This window comes from Camelus ferus, chromosome 24 (assembly GCF_009834535.1).
Source record: "Camelus ferus isolate YT-003-E chromosome 24, BCGSAC_Cfer_1.0, whole genome shotgun sequence".
Taxonomy (NCBI): domain Eukaryota; kingdom Metazoa; phylum Chordata; class Mammalia; order Artiodactyla; family Camelidae; genus Camelus; species Camelus ferus.
The window spans coordinates 4,189,829-4,202,279 of record NC_045719.1 but is presented as its reverse complement, the minus strand read 5'-3'; the positions used below and the strand labels follow the sequence as shown (position 1 = coordinate 4,202,279).

The window sequence follows — 12,451 nt, the reverse complement described above, 5'->3', positions numbered from 1 at the left end:
GGCGGAGCGCACAGATGAGCACTTCAGCAAGGAACATTTAAAACATGAACGTCGTTAAGACTATAAGCACATTTTGAAATGTATTGTTTTTCCCTGGTAAGTCTATCACGTAAATCTGTAATTAGGGACTTCTAAAATAGCTAACTTTTTTTAAAAGCACAATATGCTGTAATTGTCTATTAAGGCAATGAGCACTCAGGGAACCCTAAACTGCTGATTATTTGCTCGCTGTATTTTGGAGGAACAAGTACTCAAGATCCCTTATGAAATCCTCCTTAAAATAGGATGAAATTGGAAATGTGCCGTTCCCTGGCTAAGTTAAAAATCTTCATTTTTCCCCTCAGAATGCCACCCATCATGATCATATTTATCATTCCAGATCTGGGCTATAATCACGTTAACTCTTATTTTATCATCTAATTGAATCTCCATCTCGACAGAGTAAGTTTTCTAATCTCAATTAGAAATTGGGTCCCAAATGTTTCTAATCCCAAAGGTCCCAAATAGGGCTTTATTAACCATCCATTTCTTAATGAAGATTTGAGTCGTTTATCTCACTTAACAGGATAAACAATGCACCAGGCCATATGGTGAATTTACAAGTCATTCCGTTGTATTTGTACATATGCTGTGTAGTGAACTAAATGGGATAAAAATGAGCTATACCTTTTATCAAATTATGTTCTATTATGCTTGTTTAACAGTTAAATAAATCAGCAATGCTCTCAAGGTCTTTAATATAAATTATAAAGATTATAAATATTATTATTGTAGTTTGTACCACTATTCTACTAACATACACTACAACTTCATAATAATGTTTCATTTAATTTACTTTGTAATCAACCACTATAATTACTTCCAAATGTAAATCAAACAGAAGCTAAAGAAGGAACAATGATAAAATTATTTAGACATGGAAGCCAGCTAGGAAAGCTCCTTTTTCTGCCTGCCAACTTCCTATTAATGAAAAATTCCTTTGTTATCTTGGGGGGGGTGTTTGGCCCATGTCTTTCCCTCTAGGCCTGACTAGACCAATTCCATTACTACTACTCAAGAATTCACTCCATAAAGGTTGCAGACAACACCCTAACCTGGTCTCTGGATGTGCGCTGTTGGGCATAAGCGAGTAACCAACTCTTAGATAGAGAAATAGGTAAGTATTTATTGGAAGCCAGACACTGGAGAAATGCTGACAGACGCTCCACTCATGAAACTTACAGTCTCACAGGGACTAGTGACAAAAAGCAAGGAGTCACACGATTACTCACACACTGATATGCACCACAGAGAAAAGGAAGTGGTGGAATGGAAAAGAACGGTGATGGTGGCTCTTTAGATAATATGACCAGGGAAGGCTCTTCTCAGAAGGGACCACTTGAGATGAATTCTAAAGGCTGAGAAAGAGTTAGACAGAACATTCTGGACAGGGAAGCTAGCATATGCCAAGGCCCTGGGTGGGAAGAATTCGTGTTTAAGCAACTGAAAGGCAGGAGTGAGTGCAGCAGATGAGAAGTGAAGGGAGGACGAGGCGGCCAGCGGCGTGTGCACCCACGTCACCTTCTCTCTTCTTTCACTTCCCCCTCTGGTCTCATCCCACCCACGCCTCACGCTGGCACTGGAGTGGACATTGATTTATGAATGAGGAGCCGTAAAACAAGGCTGGGGCAAAGGCCAGCTACTTGCTTCCTTCAGTGCACCTCCAGGAAAGGAGCCCACGCAGCAGAAGGTGACAATGCAGCCATGGCCAGGGGCCAAGCTAATGAGCCCAAGGCTGCCCCTTCCCTTCGGCACCGCTTGTGTGGGACCCAAGAGGGACCCAGCTCCTCTCGCCTCAGTAAGAACTTCCTTCCTACACAGACTGTTTATTTAAAGAACAGCAAAGTTCTTTAGTTCTTAGTTTAGTGGGGTTTACAGAGTCTGCTTATCTTAAGTCTAAGCCAGTAATTCTAAATGTCTTAAACTGTCCTGTGTGTTATTCAAAATTTGCTCAGAGATCAGCAACCCCTTTATGGACAATGCAATTATAACAAGTACCGGGGGGAAAACCATACTGGTTGTTAAAGTTTTAGGAAATAAAGTCAACTCTCAATTTTCTGGATCAGTGAAGAGAAACAGCAGCACAGGAAACAAATATGCCTGCACATCACCCCAGCCCCGACCCCGCTCCCTCCTGTAGGGCCCTGAGCACCACCCCAGCCCCCACCCCGCTCCCTCCTGCAGGGCCCTGAGCACCAGACACCTGAGGCAGCCATGAAGGTACTTAAGATATTTAATCTCACAGGCCTGCCAGTCTCAGAGGGGAAGTAACCTGCTCAAAGGCACAGGCAGGCAAGCAGAATAGAAACTTAAATCCAAGTTTCCTAACTCCAAAGTCCATCGTCTTGCTTCTCAAGTTTGGTTAATTTCCAAAGCAAAAGACATCTAGCATCTCAGTGCCGGAGAGGGTATAGTTCGTGGGTAAAGAACCAACAATGTAATAAAAGACACGGGCTCTACTGAAACAAATTCAGCAACCACTGGGACAGGGATTCGTTTCCAAGTGCCGTGACTGAGAAGACGGCCAAAAGGCAATCCTGCAGCTGTCTAGGGAGGGCATGGGCTTTCGGCTTTGTTATTTTTTATATCTTTTTAAGACATTCAGGGAATGCAAAGCACAGTAGAAACATTCTGACACCCTAGTGCTAAATCTTAAGTACTTAATTTTGATTCTACGTGTAGAAAACGTCCACCCTGCAGGACTGCACGTCAGGTAAGACAAGCAAGTTGTGCCCTCATGACCTGAGAAAAGGGACCTCAATCCGGCCATGGATCCAAGGTGAGCTGCGGGTGAGCCTCTGGCTGGTGACGGCGGCTGAGAGGAGACGTCACCTGGCCATCTCAGCTGGCGCGCTTCCCAGCTGCACGGGGACATTCAAGTTTCACTCTGAAGAGGCTTGTCACAGGTACCTTTTCAAGAACTAACATTCAGCCTTTGTGACTGAATATTATGAGGTACTAAATAATATGGTCTTGGCCAAAATACACAGCACAAACACTTCTACAGAAGCTTGGAGCTACAGCAAGTACCACATGTTCGCTCAGTTTCTGCAGTGAATATAAATACACTGATCAAATGGCACTAGAAAAATAAACTAATTTACAAAGATGACATTTTAATTAATTTTAATAAAATTTATGTGAGGACCGACAAATTGTAATTTTGCTCACTTGTGGCATTTCCACCTTTAAAGAGGCTACCACTCTCCCTCGGCTGGTCTAGTCCCCGTGCTCTTGTGAAGCCAGCTCAGTACCCATTCAGGGGCCTGGCTGGACTAGCCCTTTGTCATCCTGCTCTGTCTTCAAAACCATATTAGCAACCCACATTTAGTTTTTTCTCATTCGTAGGCAGCTATGTGATTTTATTCTATTTCACACACTTCTAAACTGCAGACCCCTCAAACGTAAATTGGGAGGTCAATGAAGAAAGAAAAGATTCATATATCACGTCTATATGTTTCTCATTCCTTTGTTTCCAAGATATTTATTATAATTCTGAGTGACACGGCTGTTGAAAAGGATTAAGGGAAAATATTCATAAAGCAAAACAGATGAAAAGAAAAATTAAAAAACTGCCTACCTCATATTTTCTCTGATTGCTCTTGTTTTCGTGCAATACTTCTCATAGACAACCTGCTGTGATGTCTTTTGTAAGAATTCACTAGAGTAAATCACTCAGATAGATCGAGTTCAAGTCACGTTCTGCCCCATAAATGAAAGGGTAAATTAGATGCTCTCTAAGCCCCTTTCTACGCCCTAAACTTTTCATAATCTTTGCCATGTTTGATCAATAAAGCACTCATAATATATATAATAAAGTACTGAAGGCAATTGTTGAATCACATAAATATAACAAAAGTAAAATGACAGAGTACACAAAATATCTGAAAACACCTTAAAACTCTCTGAAAATTAATGTTGGTAAGATAACTTTATCTGTTCGTAGATGATAAAATGCTATGTGTGGTTTTATAGATCTACTTACAAAACGTAATTACTTTGATCTGATTATCAAGGCTATCAGACATACAAATTTAGTTTTAATTACCTGAGTTATAAGATTAACACTTTTGACTTAAAACACCCCGGGAAGACGAGATGCCCTGACGCGGCTGCTTGGACCAACACACCCAGAAGAGACCGTACAGGCATGCCCGCCGCGGAGCAGGCGCCCTGGCTGGCCCCCCCACGCCAGCACCCGCCACCAGCGGTGGGTGTGAGCTTCCACATACGAGACCCAGACAGAGAGAAAGCGTAGAAAGGTGACGTACTGTCTTCAGACCCTTATGAGGCCAGCGTTCAAGGCACTATGAGTAATTCTGTTGGGCATAAATGAAGTAATTCTGTTCTTCTGGAAAATGGTGGAAGGGTAACGGAAGGGCAGACTGTGAAGGGCTTTGTACATGCCAAGGAGTCTCAAGTCTAAAGATACCGGTAAAGGTGAGAGCTGGCTTTTTATACAGACTACTGCAGGAAGTGAGTTACGACGCCGTTGCAATGGCAATGCTAGACCTTCAGACTGCGTTTTGCTGGAGGACTGAGAACAACCGTTGGTTTCCACTTTCCAGTGGAAAAAGATTCTATGTCAAATAAAAAAGAAAACAAACTCAGAGGTAGGACTGTGTGTGTGTCTTTGCTTTAATGACACAGGGTGTGGATGGTACGTGTTGAACCTACTCTGAGCATGTACTAAAGTCTAGGTGTTTAAAAATTAAGGAGATTAATGATGCATAATGATAAATATGAATAATTACAAACCATAAGGTTAACCAAGCAGCCAATAACAAACTATATCAAAAATAATTAACCCAAACAGTTACAACAAAAACCAAGCAGAGCAGTGACAGGACATCATGACCAACTGAAGACACCCAATTCCCCCAAATTACAGGGAGTCTAATCACCTAAGGATATGGAAACAAAGCAGCCATCCTGTAATATTGCCAGGAACACATCAAAGTCAAACTTAAGAAAAAATCCTATGAAAATATTTGGAAAACTCTAGTTACATATTCAGTCTGGCACAATTTCAAATTTTGTAATCCTTACTAACTCACGTGGTTTTATGTAACAATGAAAATCTACAGACTGTCACAGCATTCCCTGACAGCAGCTCACACTAGCTGGGCACCTCCCTCGGGCCAGGCAGTCTGCAGCGTTAAGCACACCTTCGTCCCATTTCATCAGCGTAACTTATGAGACAGACACGCGAGTATCATCTTCATTGTCTAGATGAGGGAACAGGCAGAGCGCCACAGGGCGAAGCAGGCAGTATAACTGAGATTCCAACCTAAGCATCCTGACCCCGGATTTCACACTCTGAACCACTGGACAATGCTGCCTCTAGAACATGAGCTTTCAGATCAGGAGGACTTTGTGACTCACTCACTAGCCAACCGCAGACCAGACTCTGCAAATCATTTGTAACCATGGTAAGAACTCAAATGCAATGGCCTTGGGAGGGAGAAAGGGTCAGAGACGGGTTCTGGAGAAATTTAGGAAACAGAATCAACAAGACTTGCTGACTGGCTACATGTGTGGGGTGAGGGAGGGGAAGGAAGGACTGGAGTCTAGAACGACCAACTTTGGAAGCAAGCAGCAACTACAGTGAAAAGGTAAGTCTCCAGCTTGGGATGGAGATGAGGTTCGATCCACAGACCCTGGGATGCTTCTGAGCCACTTGGGTCGAGAAGCCTGGTAGGCAGCCCGCCCCAGGAGCAGGCAGTGGGCGAGGTGGAGTGAAGTGCGCTGTCTCAGTACTGTAATGCTGGCCCGTCCCCGCTCCGCGGACACCGTCCCGACCTGAGAAAGTTGCTGGGATGCGGCACAGATGAGGGCGTGCTGGTGGGCGGGAGGGGTGGTGACCCTGAGTGAGAAACATCCCCCAGCACGGAGGGGAGGGAAGTCAAGGGGAAAAAGGGGGTCAGAGACAAGTCACAAAGCAAAAACGCTCGCTCGCGCCTCCCTCTACACGGAAGTGACCTCACTCGCCCCGCTTCGCATTCTCTGCGCGCGGACCCTGCGCTGGCCAGGGCACTGTAACTTGCGCGAGGGCCTTGTCAAGGTGTAGTGTCTGAAGAACCGAGCACAACGTAAGAATGCCTGTCAAGTCATTAACGCGGCAGTTCTGCGCACTTCTACGAGAGGTTAAGGAATTCTTCCAAGGGTGCGGCGAGCCCTTTCAGATCTGAGGCTCAGGCGTCACTGGGCTGGCCCACCGTCCTTAACAGAGCAACACGCTCGCTTCATCCCTAGAAGCCAAAGGGGGGCAACCGCAGCCGTGAGGAAAGAAAACAAACAGGAAAGGAGCGTGTGGACACAGTGCCTGGATCGAGGTATCAGCCCTGTCAGCCTACTCTGATCAGACGACTCCTGCAGACAGAAGAATACAGTATTTTGGTCCAAGGTTTACTAGAATTTAGAGTGGTTAATTTCATCCATAACTTTAAGGACCTAGAAAGACAGAAATAAGGAATATACCATATAATGGAACTTTGGGTTTTTTCCCCCAACTTTTACAGCTAAATTTTTTTAACTACTGAAATTTTAAATATTTCTATTTTTTAAAACCTTCTGAGATCTACTCTATAAAACAAAAGTAATTGAGATGGAATGTTAAAAAAAAAAAAAAGTACTTCAGCTAAAAGTAATGGCCAGAATTAGATGGATTTAGACCTGGCTTAGTTTTCCAAACCAAAATGTGGAAAATAAAGATTCTTCTAGACAATGTTATCAAAATAACTCCTTAACCATTGTAACTTTTCATTTATACAAACCATGAAATGTCTTTTGAGGCTCACTTGTGAATACCTGACTTTCAGTGCCGCTACAGTGCTGATTTATCAATCTGCTCATCTGATATTTATCTTTAAAATACTTACAATGACATGAAAGGACAGCATTACAACAGGCTTCAGGGGAAGTATTTAAAGAGCAAATACTCACGACAGGGCACTTCCAGGGGATGCCCGGTGACGTCGCACCATCCAGCTGGGTGAATGTCAGGGCTGTCTGCATCTGTCCAGTAGTCGTACTTGTGGTCCCAGCCATCAAAATGAACCTGTTGAAAATTAATATTTAGTCATTACTATATTACTATGCCTGTAGCAAAATAATTAGAAAACAGATCTCTGAAACTGAGATTAAAATTGTATTAATCTCACATTACAGCTGAAACAGTATTTAAAATGCAGTATGGAACAGTTTTCTAATCAAGCCACCAAAGGGCAATTTTTCCAAGAAATTAAAGAAGTTGTTACATTAAAAAAATCTGTTAAGGACTGATTAGAATTTGAAGGGACAAGACCAGTCCATTTTCCCAACTAAGGAATTCTGTCACGTTGCTGGGAGAACACTTCGTATCCTGCAGGCACTGCAAGAACAAAGCCAGCATCGCCAACCACGGGAGGCACCAGCTGACGTCAGTATGAGCCTTATACTGACTAAGCGGGAACTGTATGGAAGAGAGTAAAAGGAAGCAATAAATTTCAGAATCCTGATAAACGAGGGAGAGATGGAGCCAGTGGAATGATGGAGGCAAAGAAAGCAGACAAAATGTGCTACGGAGGCACAAGGATTAGTAGCTATGTTAACAGCTATTAAAGGACAACGTGTAAGCTGTCAGGAAACCTGAGGACCAGACGAGGTACAGTCCGCCCCTGGTTATCACTGTTCATAAAATCTCACCTACAAAACACATACACACACGCAAAATTCACGTTTATACATACAAAGAAGTCTGAGAAGAATTAAAATAAAGCCCAATTTCTGAAACAAAAAGCAATTACTTATTTCTGAAACTTATCAAACTCCATGTTTAAGAAATTTCTTACCAACATGAAGGAATCAATTTGTGAAGACAAAAAAATAAGAAAGATGGCATTTCATTATTACATAACTCTCCTTATTTTCTTTCATAGTTTCTGCTTCTGTCAATTAAATGGAGAATCTATTGCTCTCAATGCAAAAAAAAAAAAAAAACTCGTAATTTTTTGAAAAGCATACTTTGAATGAAAAGGGCAAGATGGCTCGCATTATAATAAACTCACTGAGATATACGTTTATTACGCAGGGCATAGGACTGGGAAAAAAAAAAAGTAAAATCGTATGGAGTAAGTGCCAAATAAAATCTCAACATTTTTCCTCAAGTTCCATCGTTCTAAGTGAGTGGTTCTCAAAGTGTGGTTCCCAGAGCAGTAGCATCAATGTCACTTGGACATGTGTCAGAGATGCAAATGGCTGGGCCCCAAGTCAATCCTACTGAATCAGAAACACTAACGGATGGAACCTAACAATCTGTGTAATTCAGCATCTGATGCGTGCTGAAGTTTGAGAACCAGTAATCTTAGGAGTGACTTTGAAAATAATACTTTTACCAGGCTTAGGCTTCTGGACATGACAGAGTGTCCTTTCCCAGAAATAACTATAAAAGTGGACAAAATACTTGAAATGACGATTTTAGACACTGGACAACAGCATAAAAACATAATTCCCAAGTGCACATTAGGATGAGCCCTGAATGTCAGCCCGGAGACCATGTCTTCAGGGCAGCACAGGGAAGAGAAACATAAAAAAGCAGTCAGGCTGCGCTAAGGAGACAGAGCCTGCAGTTCAGGGCTGGTGAAGCAGCTGGGAATTGGAGGACAAAGACTGGAGATGACAGGGCTACAAGAAGAGGCCCCAGAAGTCTAAGTTGGTTATCCACCAGACCCTGGCCAACGGCTGGACTGCACATATGCAAGGTGAGACGAGGTGAAGCCAAGCAGAGAGCAGCAGACACCAAGCTGAGATAAGACAAGACAGCAGAGGACATACATCACTGGGAGAGTAGAGAGACCTCAATAATGCCCTGAGAATTCGACTGAGGCACCAAAGCGGCCATACTTTTGGAGAAGGAACCATGTCCTGGAGTAAGGGCTAAGATCAGCCCTACAAAAGGTTAAAATCAAGCCTTGACAGGATTAAGAACCACCAGTAATTAACTGTCTGATAAAACAAACTACCTTTTTAAGGAAGATAAATACTCCCAACTCTGTACACTGTGTCATTCATAATGTCCAACACAGAATAAAAATTTACCAGACATGCAAAGGAGCAGGCAACGTGAGCCACACTTAGTTTGTCAAAAAGCAGTCAATAGAAAGAGACCCTACGATGACCCCAATGTTGGAATTAGCAGACAAGGACTTCAAATAACTGTCAAGATAGGTTCAAGGATTTAAAGAGAAAACAGTCTTGATGAGGGAACAGACCGGGAACCTCGGCAGGGAAATGGAAACTGTAAAAGAGGAACAATGGAAAGTCTACAACTGAAAAGCAAAATACCTGAAAAAAAGTTTCTGGATGGGCTTCACAGATTGGAAGTGGCAGAAAAAAGGGTGAGTGAACACGAAAACAGATTCACAGCAAGTATTCATCTCATGTACACACAATAAAATATTTTAAAAATGAGTAGAGCATAGGTACTTGTGAGATATCAACTTTTCTAACACATATGTATTTGGAGTCCAGAAGGAGAGGAGAGAAAAAGGAGTATAAATAATGGCCAAACAAGACAAAGGTTGAAAGAGTAATGTCAAAAACCTTCCTATTTTGGCCAAAGATGCCAATTTACAAGCTTAAGAAGAATGGCAAAATCCAAGCATAATAAATACAAAGGAAATAAACACCAGGCAAATCACAATCAAACTACTGAAAATGAAAGATGAAGGAAAAAGCCCTGAAAACAGTCAGAGAAGCACAACACGTCACATACAGAGGAACCGTAACAGGGGAGTCAGCCAACCTCACATCAGAGACAGCAGAGGCAGACAGTGAAATGACACCGTCAAAGCACTGAGACAAAAAAACTGTCAAACTAAGGTTTAAAATCTTACAACAATATCCTTCAGAAAGGAGTATAATAAAGGAATTTTCAGAAAAACCAAAACTGAAGAAGTAGTTGCCTATAGCTGTGCACTACAAGAAATATTGCAGGAAGTATTTCGGGCTAAAGGTAAATACTACCAGAGGGAACAACAATTTGGGGGGAAAACAAAAGTTGGAAGACCCATTCTATCTGATTTCTACAATTACTACAAAGCATCATTGTGAAGGCAGTGCTGTTCTGGCGCAAGGATAGGCAAATCTGTACTGGAACAGAATACTGTACATAAATTGACCCACATATATATAGTCAATTGCTTTTCAACAAGTATTTCAAGGACAGTCAATGAGGAAAGGTTGGTCTTTTCGACAAATGGTCCTGGAGCCACTGGATACCCATTTGTGGGGAAAAAATGAACCAGCTGACATCTACCTCACATCCCACATACAAATTAATCTGAAATGGATTACAGATCTAAACATAAAAGCTAAAACCAACAAAGTCAAGAAGAAAACTTCAGATAAAATATTCACAATATTGAGATATTCAAGAACTTCACACAAACAGCACTAGCCACAAAAGAATAAACTGATAAATTCAATTTTCATCATAATAAAAACTCATATTCTTCAAAATCATCATTAATAAAAAGGAAAACTAAGCCACAGACATTTATTTGTAAGGCCTTTATCCTAGAAAACACCTGACAACCCAATAAATAATGGGTAAAAAACTTGAAGACTCTTTAAAAAAAAGAAGATTCATGAATGGCCCATAAGGAAATTTTTAAACTCCTCAACATCCCTGTTCATAAGACGAACCCAAATGACCCACCTGACAACTTAAATGACCGACATCCATTACCGCCGAGGCTGTGGCTCTCCGAGAACACGCACACAACGTCAGTGGGGCTGTAACGCTGTACAAGCACTTAAGAAGACGGTCTGCTACTATTAAATTGTAAATTTAAACATGTGCCTGCTCGGTGACTCCTGGAAATTCCACCCAAAACAGATGAAAATGCAAAGCTGTGTAAGCAAGTGTTCCTGGCAGCTTCATTCATAATAGTCCAAACCTGAAAACAACCCAAATGCCCAACAACAGGTGACTATCCATTCACAAACAGGTGTGGTATATGCATAAAACGAACACTAGTCACCAGTAAACAAGGCTGGACTGTTTACACACACACGAGCATGCGTCGGAGACATCGTGTTGAGCAAAAGGGGGCAGACACAGGGGAACACGTGCTGTATGCTTCCGTGTACATGAAGTCTGACCAGCCACAGAAATCACACCCTGGTTGTCCGGGAGGGAGCGGGGAGCAGGACTGACTGCAACGGAGCACCAAGGAGCCTTCTGTGGTATGGGAAACACTCCAAGTCTTGACTGGGGTGGTGGCTGAATAGGATATGCATTTCTCAACCTCATCAAAACCCACTCCTAAAATCTGTACATTTCCTCATTTGTAAATCGCATCTCAACAGTTACGAACGTTCAAAGTGTTTCTACGTTCAGCTGCTGTCATACAGGGCTGGCTGCTCTGATCCTTTACTGTATTTATTTATGGTGATGTGTCAGCACTCTGGACACAGCCAAACCCCATCTCTGCTGCCCCCACGATTCTTAGCACCTTGGTTTACACACTGTGAGCCCTCGAAACCCATCAGCTGAATAAGATGCAGGACGGTAATTATCGCCCCTCGCTGTTCCTTTGGACAGTTAGAAAACAAGCAGTTAGATATCGAGGAACACCAGAGCTAACTTTAATGCTCAGTCATAACAATTTTATTAGCCTAAGTGATTATTATACTTGTTTGCTCCTGCTATATGGTTTTTAAATTTTTAATTTCCATTTTAACAGACTTATTGGATATGCGTACTTTATTGTCAGAGGCATCAAATCTGTTTTAAAGGCTTCTCTCTCCCCACCCCACCCTCACCATCCCTTTTGGTAACCAACCATAAGTTTGTCTTCTATGGAAATCACATTAAAAAAAAAAAACTGCACATCCCAGATTACTCTGTTGAAGATGGTTTTTGGATAAAACTTTGTGAAATGCTTCTTTAGGGCATCACCATGGCAACACATTGTTAATCAACTGAACTTGGCATCAAACTCTCAATTATGTCCAAAGCAATCAAAATAACTTAATTTTTTAAAAAGTCATAGACATTTTTAATTTTTAAGACGAGTCCAAGAGAAACCTGGCTGAAGGCCTAATGCAGAGGACATTCAACTCCAAATATTTCCATTTGTGATAAATATGTCTATATAAAGTTTCCATTTCTCTATTTCTATGGTTACTGTTACTGTAACAAATACAATTAGTTTTTCCCATAAAATGTTTTCCCCATAAGATTCCCACAAGAAATAAAAATGCCAAATTTCTAACAGAATCCCCAGGGCTTTAATCCTTAAGAAATCTTTAAATATTATCAGAGTTGGGCATAAAACAGCCCCATTCGGGGCTCCAGGACCACAGATGTGTGGGTCACGTCTCAGGAAGAAAAACCTCCTTCATGAACAGGGTGAGGACAAACAAT

General features: G+C 41.9%; 1 protein-coding gene across 1 annotated transcript in view; it reads right to left on the bottom strand.

Annotated features, from left to right (window-relative positions):
• Nucleotides 1-12,451, bottom strand: part of L3MBTL4 (L3MBTL histone methyl-lysine binding protein 4) — a 206,273-nt gene that overhangs the window by 110,106 nt on the left and 83,716 nt on the right. The window contains 1 exon segment of the mRNA XM_032467410.1: nt 6,985-7,099. Coding sequence (XP_032323301.1) covers nt 6,985-7,099 — 115 coding nt within the window.